Source organism: Cucumis melo, chromosome 3 (genome assembly GCF_025177605.1).
Source record: "Cucumis melo cultivar AY chromosome 3, USDA_Cmelo_AY_1.0, whole genome shotgun sequence".
NCBI lineage: Eukaryota > Viridiplantae > Streptophyta > Magnoliopsida > Cucurbitales > Cucurbitaceae > Cucumis > Cucumis melo.
This window is the reverse complement of record NC_066859.1, coordinates 11679013-11700847: the sequence shown is the minus strand read 5'-3', so window position 1 is coordinate 11700847 and position 21835 is coordinate 11679013. Positions and strand designations below refer to the sequence as shown.

The following is a 21835-nucleotide window of genomic DNA, read 5'->3' as shown; positions in this document are numbered from 1 at the left end:
AAGGAAATGGTATTGAGACGTGGCGTTCTAGTATTGGCTGATTTTCACTGTCGAGCAAAAGTAACCTTTGCTACAAGGAAAGTGTCACTAGAGAGGCTTATAAATATATGAAGTTCGGTCATTTTTAAAACCACTTTTACCTTGAGTTCACTTAAGAAAGGATTGAGAGAATTTCAACATTTTCAGAGATTCATCACGAGCTTGAATCTAACAAGGAATTGCAAGGAAGAGCAAGGAAGTCTTGGCTAGGGAGTTAAGTGAATGAGCTAACTGATTCTGAGTGGTTCTTCCTAAAAATGTTTTTAAAATAAAAGGATTTATAATGTGTTTAAATCCTTAAATGTATTTCTATGGAAACCTTGAGTTACATGATTCCTCTTATGCTTTCCTATTTCTTAAAATGCATGTGAGTTATAAATGAATGGAATTTAATGTGAACTGAAATAATGAAATGAGTTGATCTTGTGTAAATCTTGTGTACCATATGCAATGAGATGAGATTTTCTCACACTTGCTGTGTGCTTTGGTGTAGGATGCGTTATCCTTGTTGTGTGATATGTGATAAAATGCTCTATTCTTGTTGTGTGATCTGGAATAGAATGTTTCATACTTGCTGTGTGATCTAGTATGAGATGCTCTTTGCTTGTTGTGTGATCTGGCATTGGAAGACACGTTAGGCGTGATAGAATTAATGGAAATTTGTTGAATGTGTTGAGACTACTTCACATAGCTACAACTCAGCAAAAGAGTATGGTAAACGCTTGAGCTGAGCAAGGGTACAAATATTTAATTAAATATTCAAAATGATTACGCATTATGACTATATGATGAGTTGATGAGGAATGTATTTCTATGCGATATGAACTTTTATGAATGATTTAAAAGGAAATGACTTTCCATACAATTTATAAATGTCTTATGATGAGATTTGATTCATAGTGATTGCCTAATGCATTGAAATGATTTGCTTAGACTCAATGTTTTACTATTGAAAAGCATATTATTTGTATCGCATGTGACAAAATGAAGGACATCCAGCATTGAATTTGCAGCCTTAATCGTCTATTGTGCCATACGTGAAACATATCATTTTGGTAGTAATTACTATCAACTCGCATGTAGAAGCTAGGCAAGAAGAGTCAACTTGTTGTTTTGAGTTTGTATTTAGTTCTTTTGGAAGGAGTCTTGTACTAAGTGTTGAATGCACTCTGTTGCTAAACATCAATTAAGTCTTGATATTCAATTGAGTTTTCATTTCGCATTTAAGCTTATTGATTGTGATTAATTCACTTATTAGGCGTTCTAGGCGATCAAGTCTCCACTTGGTCGCATAAGGTGACATTTGGGATGGGGGATAACACTCTTACATTAGTAAAGATTAATTTTTATTGATTTTCAAAGGAATGTATTTTCAAATTATAATGATTATATTACATCCAATTTTCAATGTTACTCATATATTTAAAGATAATTTCATAATTTTACACCATATATAAAATTGGGATCGGTATACATGTTTGTTCGTTATACACCAAGGGATATTATTGGATTAGATTAATTGAGTCTTCAAGATATACAATGTTTTATATAAAACGTTATTACAGTTGTTTATTATATAATATAAGGTATATATATGCGAACGAATTAAATATACATGTGTACATATGAGAAAGTACGTAAAATATATATCTTACTATATACTATATAACTTACTAAAACTCTATAATTGTTATAATTATATTTGACATAAACATGGTATATTTTTGAAATTAATAGCTAAACCAAATAAGTGCACGAATATAACAATTTTACAATATATCATCTTATATGCTAAATAATATATTAGATGTATATTTTCATTGTTCAATATGTTTATCAATACAAAAAAATAAATCATGGTATAATTTCGAAAGATATAGAATTTGTAGAATAAAAGAATAGAAAAATCGTACACACATGTGTACAAAACTTAAGCAACATACAAACATATGAATGAAAAAAAAATTATGTAAAAAATCATATAACAATGATAATAAAAAATGAAAATAAATAGAATTTATATGGAAAAGAAAAATAATAAATAAAATATTTATAATTAAAATAGATAAATATATATTATTAGAAATTAATTCAATAAAGAAACTATTTCATTTTTTTTCATATTTGTGCCATTACAAATTTCTTTCATTTTTTAAATAATATTAATATAATGATGAATAGTATTGATCTAAAATTGAGGCTCAATGTGTCTTTTATGCAAAAAAATAATAATAATAATAAAAATAAATAAAAAATAGTAGTTTTAAGAAGCTTATGTAATTGAGGCTATATGAGTTCAAACCCCTGATTTTTTAGTCAAATTGAAAAATCTATAGTCTAAAGTGAATCTTGGACATGGTAAAATAATACTAGCTAAAGGTAAAGATAACATCATTATGCGCACTAGGCAAGGTACAAAGAGATTATCTAATGTTTTATATGTTTTAAGGTTATCTCAAAACTTGATTAATATTGCTCAATTGTTGCCTAACAAAATTTATGTGTGTTCCAAAGATCAAGTTTGTGTTATTTATGACCTTCAAGGAGCAGAGTTTGTAAGGGTCAAAATGGTTAAAAATGTATTTGTTTTGAGTGACGACTCACTGCTTCATCATGCTTCTAACACTAGACTAGAAGAAAGCAAAATGTGACATCAATACTTTTTTGGACATGACATTGAAGACAAAAGAACTCTTTGAAAATTTTGCATTTTTCTAATATGGTTGATCATTTTTCCAGTTTTCAAGAAGAGAGTGCACAAACAAGCAATATGATTTCTCAAACTGCTTGGTAGTTTTGGATTTGAGCAAGAAAAAACTACACAAGTTTTTATGTACTCCCAATACTTTCAATCTAATACAATATGGTCGAACAAGACACTTCAAAGTCAAAATTTTATTTATTGAAGAAAGCGAATAAAGAAAGAGAAAGAAAGCAAAATCACTGAACTCCATAATTTACATTTTCACACCAAAATTGGGTGTTACAAAGAAAAACCTCAAAGAGTTTTGAGTTATGAACCTTCTCACCCACCTTTAGTTTCAAATTTTCATTTAACACTAATATTTTTTATTCATTTTGCAGCTTTTGGTTTCTAAGTTCTTAATTTTAATTTTAAATTTTTAAGTTTATGTTATTAATATGGCTTTATTTGGTAAGTTATTACGTTTACTTTTGTTCCTATAAAAGGGTGTTGTCTCTCTTGTAAAATAGCATCGTAAGTTTTTCTTACTTCAATAAGAAGATTTAATTCCACTCATTTTCTCTTTTCTATCTCTTTGTTTTAAAACATTGAAAAAATGATTTGCTTCCCCAAATATTTTCTTTTTCCATTTCATTTTCTCTCAACAGCAGTATCAAAGTTACATAGATTTTTTCAACGAGTAAATTACATCTCACAACTCCAAACAGCATTTCTAACCTACCCTTAATCTTAACTAGGAATTTGAACCTGAGATTTCGGAGAGTAACTAACAACCAACGTCCCTGGCAGAGTATTTTTGAGACAGTTCTAGGGACGTATACTCAACAAAGAAGAACAAAAAGTGTTCAATATAACTCCAATATTTGTATTTTTTAAGTTTTGGAAAAATTCACATTTGCTTGAGCAAAACCATTGATGGGTAGAGCAGCCTCAGTTCCAGAAACACATTCATCTTCCACATATGGAATTGTTCTCCACACATTTAACTTCATGGGAAGACTCCCTGCTCCAGTAAACTTACATCTATAAGATATTATATCAATCAATCAAATCTTTATGTTTGATATTGTAAGAGTGAGTTTCACCTCTAAAGCTTGTGTCTTTTTCCACGCAAACAGCAGCATAATGAGAACCAGACAGCTCCATCAGCGCAAAAGTCACATTCCTCGAGCAGTTCTCCAAATCATCACAAGATTCTACGCTTATTTCATAAGCCTGGTAAAATATAGTCATGAAAAATCACAGGTACTAAATCCACCATGAAGAAAACTTGGTTATTCATATTGTGGAAAGTATTACAAAAGAATAATCCAGTCCAACACATAGAATTCACTCACTAAGGCGAAAATCCTGTCGCACACACAATGTTGGCTAAAATGCTACTCATTTGGTAAATCCTATAAACAAACCATATATGTTCGTTTGCACCATTTTCAAATCTCCCCTATTTATCCGTCATAAGAGTTCCTTTAAGTCCTGATGAATGCCTTACCTCCTCATAAGTTTTACACCCAGGAAGACATGAACTTCTGGCAGTTTTATTAAACTGAATAGTGAAAGTGTTGAATGGAGTTGCCGAGAAGCCCCTACCCAACGCTTTAACATATGCCTCCTACAAAATGAATTTTGGTTACATCAATAAAATGAAGAGAAAACATGTTCACATGCAGCTGAAGGGACTTTACAACTGACAAACAATTCCAATATTCAATCATGGAAACAAAAAGACTATTATTCAGAATACGGTTGAGATGGAAGTTATAATTAGAAGCAAACATACGGTTTAGGGTTTGATTTTCAGACTTGCCTAAGATCTCAGGACGGATGCTATTGCAACTGTGCTCACCTTTAGAGTCCATAATTTTATGAATTCCTGCCGCTGACTTTCAGGATCTGAAATAGCAGATAAAACTTCTATTTCATTTGGAGAAAAAAAACGTTTAGCAAAAGCTATGATGTTGTTCTTTATCTTTCGTGTCTTCGCTTCCACATCTATACCAATCTGAATTAGAAATTTCACAATAGTTAATTATGTTTAACAACAAAAGATTTACTGAATAAAAATCCAAAGGAGATGTTGCACAGGTAGAAATGTGCAGCTAGCATGTAAAGTAGAGACACTTACTGGAGAATGCACAGTCACTCCACATGCTATCAAGGATGAAGAATGTGAGATGTTGAATTGCAATGGCGGTAGACATAGTTCACGGCTGTTTTGAAAATCTAACTATTCAAAAATTATATAAATATGAATAAATGGGAAAAGAAACAGAATAAAAAATAGAAAATAAAGTAACATATAAACTATACATGAATTGAAGAAGGAAAAGAAATCACCTCAGGCTTCCCAAACATATTCTTTTTAAGCTTCAACGCTTGTGGATCAATTTGAAATTGTGTCACATCTAGAAAGAAAATAGCATATTTCAGGTGTATAACAGTAAAAAGTTGCACAGCATATTTGAATACATGGTATATATCAACAAACCTCACCATCCCCCGTTGTGCAAGTAACTGTTAGACCTCCCATCATGTTTCAATATAGCAGGAGAAATAAAGGAAAGTCACACGTGTGAAATAGTGTAGCATGTTAGTTAGTAGTTAAGTTGGTGAGTGTCCGTATAAATAGAAGTTCAATGAGCGGGAAAGTTAGTTAAGATTTGAGTGAAGATTAGAATTGGCTTGTTACTTCTTGAGAGATCGAAGAACAAGAGTACCCTAGCTAATGAATTGAGATTTACCCAATTCAATCATATTGTATACATTACTATATTCATCAATAAAGTCAGAATTTCTATTCTATCGGATTGGGTTCTATCATTTTGGTATCAAAGCGTTCGATTCGGGGAAGATCGACAATGGTGCAAACACGAATCAAAAGCGAATGGAAGTTCTCGATCAGGAAATTGCCGGAGTGAAGGAGTTGAGCAAGATGCCAGTAATCGAAGCAAGTTTGAGCAAAATTATGAAGAATTTAGAACTGATGCGATTACAGACCGACAAACAGCAGCTGGCAAATTTTGATGTTCATGGAGACGAATGCAAAAGAACGATCGATGATGAGTGAACGACTAACCGAGTTAGCATTGCGAGATACATCAACGACAAAGGTGAAGGAAAACGAAGCATCCTCCAGTCACAATATCAGAGCAAACAGAAATGAGAAGAAAGCTGATAACGATGACAGTACTGGAGACCAAAACAAGTTCAAGAAAGTCGAAATGTCAATCTTTAATGGTGAGGATCCAGATTCATGGTTGTTCTGCGTCGAAAAGTACTTCCAAATTCATAAACTCACCGAATCTGAGAAAATGTTAGTGCCTACTATTAGCTTTGACGAACTAGCCTTGAACTAGTACCAATCACAGGAAGAAAGAGATAAGTTCTTAGACCGGGCGAATTTGAAAGAAAGATTATTAGTTCGTTTCCGATCTACTAGAGAAGGATCTATATGTGGTAGATTCCTTAGAATTCGACAAGAGACTACAATAGAAGAGTATCGCAATTTATTTGATAAACTAGTAGCTCCATTGTCAGATTTTCAAGAAAGAGTAGTGAAGGAAACTTTTATGAATAGATTACTTCAAGTAGAGTTTTGTCGGCCAAAAGGCTTAGCAGAAATGATGCGAGTAGCTCAATTGGTTGAGAACAAAGAGATAATTAGAGGAGAGGCAAATTTGAATGGTTATTCTGGCAGGAAATATCCTTAGCAAACTTCAGTAAACGCGAAATCTAATGTGAACTACTCCACAAGTGAAAATAGAGGAAATACTATATTGCCAATGAGAACAATCACTCTGAGAAGTTCCAATAGTGGAGAGGTACGCAAGGAAAGATCAATGAAACGTTTGCCCGATGTTGAGTTCCAAGCAAGGAAGGAAAAGGGATTGTGCTTCAAGTGCAATGAGAAGTATTCAGCTTATCATAAGTGTAAAATGAAAGAACAACAGGAATTGAGAATGTTTGTTGTGGTAAACGAAAATGAGGAGTATGAAATAATTGAAGAAAATGAAGTAGAAAAAAAGGAGTTGACTATGGTTAAATGATCCAGGGACCATGAAAGTGAGAGGTAAGCTGCAAAATGAGGAAGTAGTGATATTGATAGATTGTGGGGATACTCACAACTTTGTTTCTGAAAAGTTAGTGAAGCAATTGCAACTACCAATCAAAGAAACACCTCACTATGGGGTAATCTTAAGCTTCGGAACTGCTATTCAGAGAAAAGGAATTTATAAAGCATTAGAAGTACAGAATGAATGAATGAACTGTGAAGGAAAAGTTTTTGCCTCTAGAACTGGGAGGGGTAGACATCATTTTGAGGATGCAATGGTTGTATTTGCTAGGAGTGACTGTGGTTGATTGGAATAATTTATCATTGACATTTTCTTGTCATGATAAGCAAATTCGTATCAAGGGAGATCCAAGTCTCACCAAGTCACGGGTGAGTTTAAAGAACATAATCAAGTCATGGGGAGATCATGATGAAGGGTATTTGACAGAGTGCAGGGCAGTAGAAGTAGGTGGACTAATCAAAGCTGAATTCTGTGAGGCTGATGAAAATCCTACAACAGATTCAGTGTTAATATTGTTAGACAAGCACACGAATGTCTTTGAGTGGCCGAAAAGGCTTCCTCCAAGAAGGAGCATAGAACACCACATACATTTGAAGAAAGGTACTGATCCTATAAATGTAAGGCCCTACCGGTATGCTTATCATCAAAAGAAGAAAATGGAAAAATTAGTGGGAGAAATGCTATCCTCTAGGGTTATCGACCCAACACTAGTCCATTTTCCAGCCTTGTGCTCCATGTCAAGAAGAAAGATGGTAGCTAGCGATTCTTTGTGGATTATAGGGTTGTGAATAACGCTACCATTCTTGACAAGTTCCCTATACCGGTGGTTGAAGAATTGTTGGTTGAATTGAGTGGAGCTTCCTTGTTTTCTAAAATTGATTTGAAGGTTGGCTATCACCAGATCCGAATGGCTGATGAAGACATTGAAAAGACTGCTTTTAGAACTCAAGAGGGTTCACTATGAGTTCTTAGTTATGCCCTTTGGGTTATCTAATGCCCCGACCACTTTTCAAGCTCTAATGAATGTCATCTTCAAACCACATTTGAGAAAATTTGTTTTGGCTTCTTTGATGACATTCTGATATACAGCAAGAGTATTGATGAGCACTTGAGTTATATGGAACAAGTATTGACAACCCTCAGAAAACATGAGCTGTATGCAAATAGAAAAAAATTGCAGCTTTGCAAAGTCTCGAGTAGAGTATTTGGGGCACGTTATTTCTCGAGATGGAGTTGAGGTTGACCCTCAAAAAATCAAGCCTATTGCTGAATGGCCTAAGCCAACTAATGTCAGGGAGGTAAGTGGATTCCCTGGGCTAACCGGATATTACAGAAGATTTGTGCATCAGTATGGCTCTATAGCGGCCCCCCTAACTCAGCTGCTTAAGAAAGGAGGGTTTAAGTGGAATAAAGAAGCTGAAGAAGCATTTGAGAGGTTGAAGAAGGCAACGATGTCTCTTCCAGTTTTAGCATAGCCTAATTTTGATCAACCGTTTGAAATTGAAACAGATGCATAAGCTTACGGCATAGGAGTTGTTTTAATTCAAGCCAAGCATTCAATCACCTATTACAGTCATACACTAGCTATGAGAGACAGGGCAAGACCGGTTTATGAAACAGAATTGATGGCAGTTGTTGCTGTCCAAAGATGGAGGTCTTACTTATTTGGAATGAAATTTGTTATTAAGACTGATCAAAGGTCTTTGAAATTTTTATTGGAGCAAAAAGTAATACAACCCCAATACCAAAAGTGGATAGCTAAGCTTTTGGCGTATTCATTTGAGGTCGTATATCAACCAGGGCTTGAAAATAAAGCAGCAGATGCCTTTTCGAGAATGCCATCAGCTGTGCAATTGTGTAGCATATCAGCACCGATTATCATTGATCTGAAAATTATCAAAGAGGAAGTGGAAAAAGATATGAAGCTCCAGACGGTGATAGCTGAAATGAATGGGCTGAATGAACATGTGAATGGCAAAAAATTTTATCCAGAGTGGCATGTTGAGATACAAGAATCAGTTAGTAGTTTCCAAGACCTATACTTTTGTTCCAGCCATTCTTCATACCTATCATGACTCAGCTTTTGGGGGGTCATTCGAGATTTTTAAGAACATATAAGAGATTGGCTGGTGAGCTCTACTGGGAAGGGATGAAAGGGATGAATGCTGATGTTAAAAACCATTGTGAAGAATGTTTAATATGCCAATGAAACAAAACATTAGCCCTTTCTCCTACTGGTTTATTGTTACCATCAGAGGTTCCTCAGCAAATTTGGAGTGATGTATCGATGGATTTTGCGGATGGTTTGCCAAAGGCTAATGGATTCGAGGTAATATTTGTGGTAGTCGATCGCTTAAGTAAATATGGGCATTTTCTACCACTTAAACTCCCTTACACAGCTAAAACCGTGGCAGATTTGTTTGTGAAAGAAATTGTGAGGCTTCACAGTTTTCCTACATCCATTGTCTCGGATAGGGATAAGGTTCCTCAGTCGTTTTTGGACGGAAATGTTCAGAATGGTTGGTACTAAGATGAATAGAAGTACGGCTTATCACCCTCGATTAGATGGACAAACGGAAGTGGTAAACAGAGGGGTGGAGACCTACCTTCGATGCTTTTGTGCGAGAGGCCAAAAGAGTGGGTGAAGTGGTTACCGTGGACTGAATACTAGTCTAATACCACTTTCCAAAGAGCCTTAGGTGCAACTCCTTTTCAAGCTGTATATGGCCGCAAGCCACCTTCCTTGACGTATTATGGTAATGATGAAACAGTTAACTCGACGTTGGATGAACAGCTAAGGGAAAGAGACATCGCTTTAGGAGCTTTGAGAGAACATTTACGTTTGGCACAAGACAAAATGAAGAAATATGCTGACCAAAAGAGAAGGGATGTGGAGTATCAAGTTGGGGATTAGGTATTCTTGAAAATTAGCCCTTACAGACAGCTATCCTTGAGGAGAAAAAGTAATGAGAAGCTTTCTCCTAAATTTTTAGGGCCTTACAAGATTTTGGAAAGGATTGGTCCTGTTTCCTACAAATTAGAATTACAGATAGCACTTCTATCCACCTTGTCTTTCATGTCTCACAATTGAAGAAATAGATGGAAGAACATACTAATGTATATCCTACGATTCAGTACTCAAATGAAAACTATGAATGGAATGCAAAGTCCGAAGAAATCCTTGTTTATGAGAAGAATAAAATGGGAAGTTGGGAGGTGCTGCTGTGTTCGGAATGTTTGCCGAGACATGAAGCAACGTGGGACAACTATGAAGAGATGCAAGAGCTCTATCCGGATCTTCACCTACAGGGGAGTAATGTTAGACCTCCCATCATGTTTCAATATAGCAGGAGAAATAAAGGAGAGTCGCACGTGTGAAATAGTGTAGCATGTTAGTTAGTAGTTAAGTCGGTGAGTGTCTGTTTGAATAGAAGTTCGATTGGCGGGAAAGTTAGTTAGCTTTGAGTGAAGATTAGAATTGGCTTGTTACTATTTGAGAGATAGAAGAATAAGAGTGCCCCAGCTATTGAATTGAGGTTTACTCAATTCACATAACGTATACATTACTATATTCATCAATAAAGTCAGAATTTCTATTCTATCGGATCGGGTTCTATCAGTAACATTACAAATAAAAATAAAATAACAATAAGAGAACTTACATCTTGAAATGGTCGATCGTACCAAAGCACGAGCTAGCAAGGCTCTTTTTTGAAGCTCCTCTTCTTGTATTTTCATAACACTCTCCTTTTCATTTGGTGATAATAGATTTAAATAGTGTTTCTGAAGATGTTTACTCTTTACTTCATCAGGTACGATATACCAAATATGGGTTTCCCTGAAAAACAAATAAATAATAGAAAATAAAAACTTGGGGTGTAGGAGTTGATCTAAAATGCAGAAAATTTTTGTAAGCAACAAGATCCATCGAACCAAACAATGCATGCAATGTACAGTAGCAGCCACAGAACATTGAAATATACCACTATGGTACCTGAATGAAATATTTTAAACTACAGAGAACTCTTGATTATTCAGATGTAAATATTATTCGTCATGACACAAACAATACATTTTAGATGGAAGTTGCATGGGAACAATAAGGGATGCAGCAGCGGCAAAGCTCCTTTGGAAGAAATCCATATTTGTTGTAGTGTTCGCTCTGAGATATGAAAAAAGCATGAAGCCGAACTGTAAGTATAATCAATCTTTGACAAAAGCCAATTTACGACTAAGGCCCCACTGGAGAAACAAAAGATTGACCTGCAATAAAGTGAGACAATTAAACATAAAAGAATGTTGAAAGGACCAAGTGCACAACTATGAATCAACAACCGTGAAAGGACCAAGTGCACAACTATGAATCAACAACCGTAGAAACTAAATTCGACAATAACCAAACAAGAGCTTTAATCCATGTTAGGTGTCACTTTGGAAAAATGCAAACAGATGGTCATATAAACAAGATTAAATAACACATTAGTACCAATACACTGCCACTTAATGGCTGACCTTGCCTAAGGGGTCACTGAGTATTTTCATAATAGTCACTCTTTCCGGTTATGTTTTTCTCCAAGGTAAGGGCAGAGTCGATTGAAGCGGTTGACAGAACATTGCTAGTCATGTCACGGGTCACCTATGGTCTGCCCTTTGATGGGTTTTAGAAGACTTACAGTATCCTCAAGGTCTTAAGGACCCATAACCCAACTTTTCAATGATTGACCGTGGGTGTTCTTATGCATGTATATCACAAGTTCAAGGAAAAGTAAAACAAAACTTAAGTCGGAAAAAAAAGATTCATCAAGTTCTTTGTTAAAGAAACACGAAAAAGAGTTAACTCGAAATCCCACATTTTAAAACAAAATAAGATTTGAAATGGAAAGTTTGAGCCTTTTAACTCATGGCTAACCCTTTGAATAAAATTAGATAAAGAAAAAGAAGCCAATAAAACATTAATGCCAAAGCTCATGACAACTTCATACCCACAACCTAACTAGCAACGCCCTATTTAACGCCTTGATTGCCGTAATCCTTATTCAAGAGAAAAACATAAGTGGAAAGTATTGAAAGTAGAGACAAGAACACACAGTTTTACGTGAAAACCCTAGTACAGGGAGAAAAACCACGATGCTGATGATCTTATTATTTTCTAATATTTCATAAAGGTACAATGGGGGAAAATTTATAAGCAACATAAGCCTAATTAAAAGAATAAGAAATTGGGGCAAAGTAAATCTTAACTACCCATGGGCTTTCATCGTGACCTAAACCCATTATTTCTACTCCCCTCAAGTTGGGACGTAAAATTCATAATGACCCAACTTGCTAACACACAGATCAAAATTTTATCTAAGGAGTCCCTTTGAGAGGATATTAACAATATGTAGCCTTGAGGGTATGTAAGGAATGAAGATGCTACCATCGTCAAGCTTATCTTTGATAAAGTGTCTGTCAATCTCCACGTTTAGTCATGTCATGTTGGACGGGTTATTGGCAATGCTAATGGCTGCCTTGCTATTACAGAATAGCTTCATAGGCACCTCGTAGCCTTTGCAAAGATCAGACAACACTTTTTCGAGCCAGATCTCCTCACATATCCCCAAACTCATAGCCTTGTATTCGACTTCAGCGTTAACTTCTAACCACAACTCCTTGCTTCTTGCTTATCCAAGTAACAAGATTGCCCGCACAAAAGTACAATATCCTAAGGTACACTTTCTATCAACAATAGATCCTGCCCAGCCAAAATCAATATAAGCTTCAACACATCTTCTGTCAGTCTTCTTGAATCTCAAACCTTTACCAGGAGTTGCTTTTAAATACCTCAGAATTCAATTAACTGCTTCCATGTGGTCCTCATAACATGCCTGCATGAACAGTCTTGTGTCCCTCAAAGAGCATGCGTGAACAATCTTGTGTCCCATAGAATTCTGTAAAAGCTCTAAACTGTGGTGAGAGATTCTCATATGACACATAATTAGATATGAAGTGCTTTGTACAGGATCTAGTACCTTTCCTCAATGCAATAGGAAGATCAAAAGATGGATCATACTTACTGCCATTTCCTGAATGGTTTGACTTAGTTTCATTTTTAGAATGTTAAACAACAATCTCATTCTCAATAATCCGGTCCTCTCTATCTATAATGACCCATCAATACTACCCTGCGCACTAATATCTTCCAGAACACTTGTCTCGGACCCGTCATTCTCACCTGCCCTACTGTCGGTATGTGAGTCAATTGAATTCGTCAGAGACCTATCATTCTCACTCATTCTGATATTACTATGTGAGTTAATGGAATCAGTCATACCTTAATCTCTTATTGGTTTAGAATCCTGGATTGGAGTCGTTTGAACAACAGAGACTCAACTCCCTTTTTTAGATTCCTCCTATAGTAAGTTTTCCAAGGAACTTGATTTATGGGCAGGACTGTATTGTGAGGGCTAGGGTCAGGTAAGGTAACCACAGTAGGTCAAGTAGACTCTAAGGGAAGCATATAGTTAGACTCCTCACTCACACTCTCCCCCTGAAGTAGGCTGGACAGGAAAGAAAGGACAATCTTCAATAAAGATGTGTTAACAAAGTACTAACATAGAAGATGGGTGGAAGCCTTAGTTTGGTTAGGACCATCGCTATGGACATTGGTTGTGCATCCGAACACCCAAAGGGGAACATCAGGGATGAGAGGGGTGGAGGGATAGGATTCTTTGGGACAATCTAATGGTGTCTGGAAGTGAAGGACATACGAAGGCATGCGGTTAATGAGATGAGCGACAATGAGAATAACTCGAGCTCGAAAATATACATATATTTTTTTTATTTCATTTTCAAACATGGGTTTTTTTAGTCCAAGTGTATCTTGTTTTTACTACGAATTATTTTCCTTGGTTAACAACAGTTGTAGTTTTTCCAATATTTGCTTTCTTTTTCCCTCGTAGAGGAAATAAAGTAATGAAATGGTATGCTATATGTATCTGTGTACTCGAGTTACGGAATCTGGTTCTTTTGGGATTATAGTTGATGGTTATTTGTCAATTCCATCTCTACTACAGAATCGGACATGAGTTTCTTCTCATCCAGCTCCTCGCGAATGAAACGATTCAAACAAATATACATGTATTTAGTGTATATTTACCGAATAATAGATTCAATTATGGGATTCTTTGAAATTTCATTTAATCAATATATTCGAAATTTGTATATCTTTTCTTTTGAAAGAAAACTAAACTTTTTATAGATTCTAGAATAATAGAATAATTTTTTTTATTATAGTTTTCTAATTGGACAATTACTCGATATCTTGATCATTCGCAACAAAATATTTTCTTTGTACAGCGGTAAAAAGAAATATGCTTTTTTGGAGAGAGATACTATTTCACCAATCAAGTCACAGGTATCTAACATATTCATACCTAACGATCTTCTACAAAGTGGTGATGAAATGTATAACTTGTACAAATCTTTCCATTTTCCAATTCGATCCGATCCATTCGTTCATCGAGCTATTTACTTGATCGCAGACATTTCTGGAACACCTAACAGAGGGCAAATAATCAAATTTTGAAAGAACTTATTGTCAACCTCTTTCAGATATAAATCTATCCGATTCAAAGGGGAAGAACTTGCATTAGTATCTCAATTTCAATTCAAACATGGGTGTGATTCACACATCACCCCAGAGATAGGAAGGAAGAGAAGTGGACAACATAAGAGAACGTGTAACTTCCAAAAGGTGACGGTTTTTTCATTCGGCAACCCCTTTTTATGGGGGTGTAAGCACATAACTTTGGTGAATAATTCCTTTAGAGGATAAGAACTCGTTAAGAGGGTGGTTTCGAAACTCACAACCATTATCGGATTGCAATATTTGTATTGAATTGTGTTTCTATGGTGTGAAAGAAGTCCCAAAATGTGGAGGTAACTTCAGATTTGTCAGAGATCAGAAAAACTCAAGTAAGACAAGTATGATCATCAATAAAGGTCACAAACAATCGTTTCCCAAAGGAGGTAGTGATCTTGGATGGTCCCCAACATCACTATGGACAAGAGTAAAAGGTCAAGTTAGCTTATAGGGTTGCGAAGGAAACAAGACTCGTCGTTGTTTAGCTTGTTTGCACACATCACAAAATAAAGAAGAAACATCAACTTTAGAAAAAATATTGAAGAAATAGTTTCATATATTTAAAGTTGGGATGGTCTAAACGGAAATGCCACAACATATAATCTTTTCCAGAGGTAGTAAAGTAAGAAGATAAAAGACTCGTCCTAGAAATGCTACTAGAGGAGCATCATCATCAAGCAAGTAAAGTCCACTACCTCTTAGATTATAGTTTGCTTGAAAGCCTTCTTTTATTGATCTCTAGTCTGCTTTAAACCTTCAATTATCGAAAATTGTGCAAGTAAAACTCTAAGAGTCCACACTCAACAACGCATTACGCTCTTTTGTTCCAAGATAAAGAACTTATGGCCTACAAGGAAACTTGAGGATGGGTTGCCTTTCTACTCAAGGTATCAACTTCCCCATTCATTTTCTTGGTTGGTGATCAATAGTCCGGTTAAAATCCTTGATCAACTATAACCATATCCTCTATGTATAATTTAACTCCTTTGACCAAAGATATATTTTAAATTCTTATCATCTATTAAGATATGACATTTTTCTCCATACAAAATGGTGTCGCCACATTTTTAATGCTAACACTATTGTGGCTATTCCCACATCACGAGTTGCATAGTTACACTCATGCTTCTTCGACTATTTGGAAGCATAAGCTATCACTTTACCTTTGAATATTAGAGAACAACCTAAATCTTGATGAGATGCAATCACAATAAGTTTCAAACACAACATCAGGTTTCATAAATGTAAAATAGGCATGGAAACAAGTTGTCTCTTCCGTTTTTGAAATCTTTGTTCACAATCTTCATCTACATAAATTCTAAGTTCTTCCCGATCAACTAGTTAATAAAAAAAAACCAACTTTGCAAATCTTCCTATAAAATGTTGGGAATATCCAATTAACCCAAGAAAACCACATACTTTAGTAACTGTTATGGGTTGCTTCCACTTACGTACTACTTCAGCTTCCCCAGGATTCACTAGTACACCTTCGGTTGTAACAACATGACCAAGGAATGTTACTTGCCTACGCTAGAATTCACATGCACTAAACTTAACAAACTCTTAGTCTTGTAACGTCAACGACAATATTTTAAGATGTATCATCATATTTTTCTTTCCTTTTAGAATAAGCAATACATCTACAATGAGCACCATGACAATTTGTTCTAGATTGAAATACTCAGTTCATTAAGTCTATATAGGCAGTTGCTACGTTGGTCAAACCAACAACATTACAAGAAACTAATATTGCTCATATCTCATTCTAGACATCATCATTGTTACACTTGGCTCCTTATGCTTTAATTAGTAATATCCTACTCCCAACTATTTTAAAGAACACTGAGGCATGCTTTAGCTAATCAAACAAATCATCAATACATGGCATTGAATAATTATTATGGACTATTACCTAGTTTAGGTGTCGGTAATTGATACATAACCTTGGGGTGCCATCTTTCTTCTTTACAAACAAAACCGATGCACCCCATGAGAAAACACTAATCTGAATGTAACCCTTATCCATCTGTTCTCGCGGTTGAGTTTTTAATTTATTCACTTTTGTTAGTGCCATTTTGTATGGTGCCTACAGTATTGATGCTATACTAGTGGCTAAATCAAAAGTGAACTCAATATCTCTATCGGTGGATACTATTTGAAACACATTTGGAAACTCTTATACTACAGAAACATTCTCAAATTCTAGCCTTTTGGCTTGGGTATTTATTACATAAGCCAAATAAGCAGTACAACTATTTCTTAACAACTACATCACTCTAACCACAGAAATACCACACGTAGGAAAATTTTTGTGTATTACCTTTCAAGCTCAGTTAAGCTTCACGTTGTTACTTAAACATCACTCCTTCACGAAAGCAACCTATAGTGGTGTGATATGTTGACACGAATCTATCCTGATAACCACGTTAAACTCCAGGATTAAATCACCCACTAATAAGCTCAAAAGATTAACTACTCAAGCACCCCTTACCGTTTATTTCTCAACCTTCATTTCCAATAAGATCTCCCTCAACTTGCTTAGTAATATCAACAAGTTAAGCAAAATAAGTTCATTCAACACTAGCAATATCAGGAGTACAAATCTCCCCACTTCAATTATCCTTAAATCTTGTGCATATGACCAACTCGTCTTGAAGAACTAAGATGGCATACTTGGAAAATCAATTGCGATACTTTTCATATTCTACCTCAAACATAACTTCTCATTCAAGCTTCAAAATTCATTCAACTTCGTATCTTGGGATGACCTCAGGTAAGATTATCATGAATAACTCAACTCTTCCATGTTGTTTCCAACAAACTAGTCTAAGGGTTACATTCAGACTAACACTAAGGCATAACTTAGTACAATGCCATCAACCCTTTGTTCTTTTCTACAAAAAAGAGAATGGCAAGTCCCACTTGTCTATCTTATACCAAATGTTGTCATTCCTAGAGCCTTTAAAAGCTCAAATCCTAAGTTTTTCTTAGGATTGCCTTACATAATTCACATACCAACAACAATATCTTGAGCAAAACGTTATCAGCTCACCAAAATTCCTTTCCCCATGAGGGTGGTTAGTGTCACTTTAACTTCCTCAACTCTACGTCTAAACTATCAAGAGCATCTCGAGTTTCCTAAGTAGGTTGCCTAGACCATATGCCACAATGAGGTATATTTCAATGCAACTTACTCATGCAATTCTAACTCTTGCTCAATCTTTAATGCATAGGCTCTTGGTTTTCCAAACTCTAGTTGTTACCTTAGGATTCTCAAAATCATGCTTTGATACCAAAATTGTTACACCCCGTTCTAGGTTTTTCCTCCTAACCTAAATCGTGGCATGAAAACAACATTATTCAACTTAAACTTCTATAGAACAAGTAACATAAAATTTTACGAAAATTTTGACAACATCTCCCTTAAAATATGAGTTAGTCAAACCTGAAAAAATGGAAGATTTTCACTTCTATATATAAATTTTCTTTAGACTCAAAATAATATTGAGTGTGTCTCACTACACACTCATCCAACTAGTCCAAAGTCCCAATCATAGTTTACATTCAACTATGAATTAGTTACAAAAGAAATACAGTATAATAAGAGACCTCTCAAAACTCAAATCCTTATCGTGACTCTTCCTACTTCTAATCACCCACTAATGCAATGCAAAACTTAAGTATAAACAAACAAAAAGAATGAGAATCTACAACCAATGACGGTGAAGCTCAACGTATGCTTGGTCCTCCTGCTACTAGGGAGGGGGGCCATTGACAACGTGAGCTAAAAACTCAATGAGTAACAAGTTTTTAAAAGTAAAAATTCGTAAAACATGCTCTCATGTTTAAGTATGGCATCAATAATGAAACCATAAGTAAAACGTTATCAACATATAATACTATAAATCACAAGTAATGCCAACAAACCTGTACCCAATTCAACCGTGGTAGAATACTAAATACACGACCGAGAATAGCTCAAACGTAATTCATATTTACAAGGAAACACGCAGTCAAACTAAGCTCACACATATTTAGTACCCGCCATGATAGTAACCTCTATCCAATCCGACCATGGTAGAATACTAAATACACGATCGAGAATAGCTCACACGTGATCCATATCTACAAGGACATACGCGGCCTGACTGAGCTCATGCATACCTACCACTATAGCAACCTTCATCCAATCCAACCATGATAGTATACTAAATACATGGCTGAGAATAGCTCTCACATGATCCACATCCACAAGGAAACACGCGGCCAAACTGAGCTCATGCATACTTAGCATCTACCACAGTAGCAACCTCCATATTTGCTCCTATGTGCACATAGAGTCACTCCTATGGGTTAACTAGGCTCAAAGCCAAAATCACATCCTCCATCCATGTCCTGACCTAGGCTCAGGTTCTCGGATCTCCAATCACGGCCTCTTTCAACCTCGAAACCCCTCGACAAACATAGGTGGTGCTATGGAAACACGTTCACGTAGCCTCTGGGAAATCACCTTCTCATTCATCATAAACATCGGATAATCATATTTTAAAACTAAGTACAATCAAAAACTTAAAACACATTCTATAAAGTTCAAGCCATACATATTCTTAAAACTGTGATGAGTAAAGATATCGTTTAAGTATAAATGAAAATGTAGTCGTAAAAAGTTTAAGGCACAGTAATTTCCAAGCGATATCATAAAATAGCATGTATATGTACAAAGAAGTTTGAAAATAAACCACTCGCGGTCAAAAACTCGATCTCCTAGGATTATATGATTTCCTACTTCGATTTGACCTGATACAAAGATTAAAGTCACATCAATTCTCTTCACATGTCATGAGGTTGTAACTATTTACAAAACACTTCATAAGGCCAACTAAATCTACTTTATGTTTCTAAAATCCTTGAATTTTCGAAGCACCTTAGATTAGACTAAACTTTTCACCTATGAACCCTTACTTAGACTCGAAATGTAGATATTTAACCCAATGAGCATCCAACTTAATTCAAACTCGATGGTTTTTTGTGTAGATACAACCTTAACTTTAATGGACCACAACCTGACTACCTTCTAAAATTGAAATCAAACATCCACCATCATGGGTTACTCAAAGTTATCACTACCCAAGGTCAACTCCAAAAGCTTAGAATTTTACCCACGTTGTGCCGCTTCCAATTGGCTGGACAGCGGCTCAAACTCCTCCAAAATTCAAATCTATCATCAAAATATAATGGATAATGTTAAACTCAAGTCTAAACTTAATAGATAATCAGAATAACCTAAAAAGAACCTGCTTCTCGTGAATGGTGTGAAAGACGGCGTGTCTGGGTTTCTTCGTCGGCGTGCGGGTCGTCGTCTGGTGAGTCGAGCGGCCGCATCAACGATTGATGAACAGAGGGTGCTGCGCGGATGCCAGACAACGTGGATGAGACGAGCGGCGCGGATGGCGGTGTCAGCTTGACGGACGGAAAAGCGGGGTTGCACAGCTCGTGGCTGATCTGTAGCTCGAGGGAGACACGGTGAGTGATGGCCGACGATCGATAGAGAACAGAGAGGTAGAGGCGAACGGCTAGAACAGAAGAGGGGGTTGCGCGCTCGTGCAGTTCCCCGAATTCTTCTTCTTCCTTGTTTTAGCCGACTCACTAAAAGAAGGTAATAATGATAATAAATTGTGTGAAAGGACCAAAATGCCTCCGACTTAACGTTAAAACTTCTATTTTGGCCATTTTCTTAATTTTCGGGCTTTTCAACACTTAATTTTTAACTCTTGTTTCAAACTAAATTTTTTCCAATTTTCTTATTACACTAATTCAAGTCTGCACATGCATATTTAAGTTAGTGAAGATAATCTTAATATTAGTTTATTGGTTTTATGGGTTAATGAAATTACATGTCAAATAAAATAAAATATTTTATTAGATAAACAAAACGTTTGTACTAAGTGAGGTCATTATTACTCAATGAAAATTTTAAATACTCATTTATAATCATAATTAAAAATATATAGAAATAAAAGCTAGAGGATAAAATCATAGTTCGGGATCTATCTAATTTTTAAAGAAAACTAACATAGAAACAAATTATGAGTTCGATAAATTCAATAAAAATATTCAAAATCCAAATAGTGGAAACATAAAAGCAGAAGCATAAAAATTTCCTCTATGGCAAGTCACAGTCATTTCTTGTCATTCGCAAACTTTTCTATACCTCTATTTCTACCTCTGCTTGAAAAATTAAACATAAAAAGAATGGATATAAATATATACTCATTAAGGACTCACTACTAGTCTGGTGTTTGTTAACTTTCCATTAGAGTCTTGCAAGAAAGTACCCAAAACTATCGTGCTCCCGAACACACACGCAATTTAATGATCTCGTAGGAACACAACTAGTTTGTCGGTGAACCCGAAGGAACACTTAAAACATCGGGATATAAGTGGCCCCGTTGGACCACTCATAAAACATGTCATGACAGACTGGTAGTCCCGTTGAACCCATACAGTCATAAATATGTAAAAGGTGGTGATCTTGAAGGGCACCCATATAAGTACAACCTTAATAGACAATTAACAGAACACTAAACCATAGCATGTAGCATATCATAAATACCATAACATGACATGAATATCAATCATAAAGTCATTATTATGTGATAAATATATCATGCATCATAGCATATCAATCATCCATTTTAGTCATCAATATCAATAATTCATATCAGTCCTCAACATTAATACATTATGCATCTTAGCTACATCAATGCATAACAATAAATACATGCAAGCTCTTGATTCTATCATCGAGGTCTAGTAGTAGAATCTCTTACCTCGAGATTAGTTAAAATTTTGGTTAACAGTCAGAATTCAAATAACCCAATCTTAAACATAGACAAAATTAAATTAATAGTTTTGTCAACCATTATATCCAAATATTTATTTAGGGTTTCCAACTTACCTCAAAGCTAAGGTTGAAAACAAAACAACCTTGAATGAGAAAATTTCACAAACTAATCCTCCTTCCAATTTGCCAATGACCTTCAAAGAGCAATAATCTATATTTAAGAAAAATTCAACTTAAACCCAAAAGTTAATTTACTTAGATAAAAAAAAAATTGATATTTGATGGGCATACCAAAGCTCAATCATATACTCACCTAAAAACCACAAAAAATGGCCCAAAGACTACAAGTAAGGAACTGCAACAGCTTGCTCACGTGCTGCTCAAGTTGGCTAAGAGACAGGTGGCAGCTCGTGCGTGAGAAGACTGGCTGGAAGGGAAAGGGTCGGCTTGGCAAGGATGCGACTCGAAATACATAATGGAAATGGGTAACAAAGAAGGAACCAACTCAGGTCTTCCAATGGTGGCCACTAGCAACGGAGAGCCTTTCGACT

At 35.5% G+C, this 21835-nt stretch overlaps 1 protein-coding gene across 14 annotated transcripts; it reads right to left on the bottom strand.

The window, feature by feature from the left end:
• Window positions 1-3342: 3342 nt before the first annotated feature.
• On the bottom strand, window positions 3343-20082 carry LOC103488667 (uncharacterized). 14 transcript variants are annotated; one of them, XM_051082734.1, is made up of 11 exons: window positions 19735-20082; window positions 19600-19658; window positions 14232-14354; window positions 10889-11079; window positions 10479-10654; window positions 5081-5148; window positions 4869-4970; window positions 4590-4745; window positions 4236-4355; window positions 3829-3958; window positions 3343-3746 (listed from the first exon to the last, which is right to left on the bottom strand). In XM_051082734.1, exons 4-11 carry the CDS (start codon window positions 10996-10998, stop codon window positions 3616-3618), a joined length of 993 nt encoding a protein of 330 aa, XP_050938691.1. In that variant the 5' UTR covers window positions 10999-11079; window positions 14232-14354; window positions 19600-19658; window positions 19735-20082; the 3' UTR covers window positions 3343-3615. The 14 variants fall into 14 exon arrangements, with proteins under 14 accessions (XP_050938691.1, XP_016900121.2, XP_050938694.1 ...); XM_017044632.2 differs by lacking the exon at window positions 14232-14354; XM_051082737.1 differs by lacking the exon at window positions 14232-14354 and having other exon boundaries at window positions 10811-10978.
• Window positions 20083-21835: the final 1753 nt, after the last annotated feature.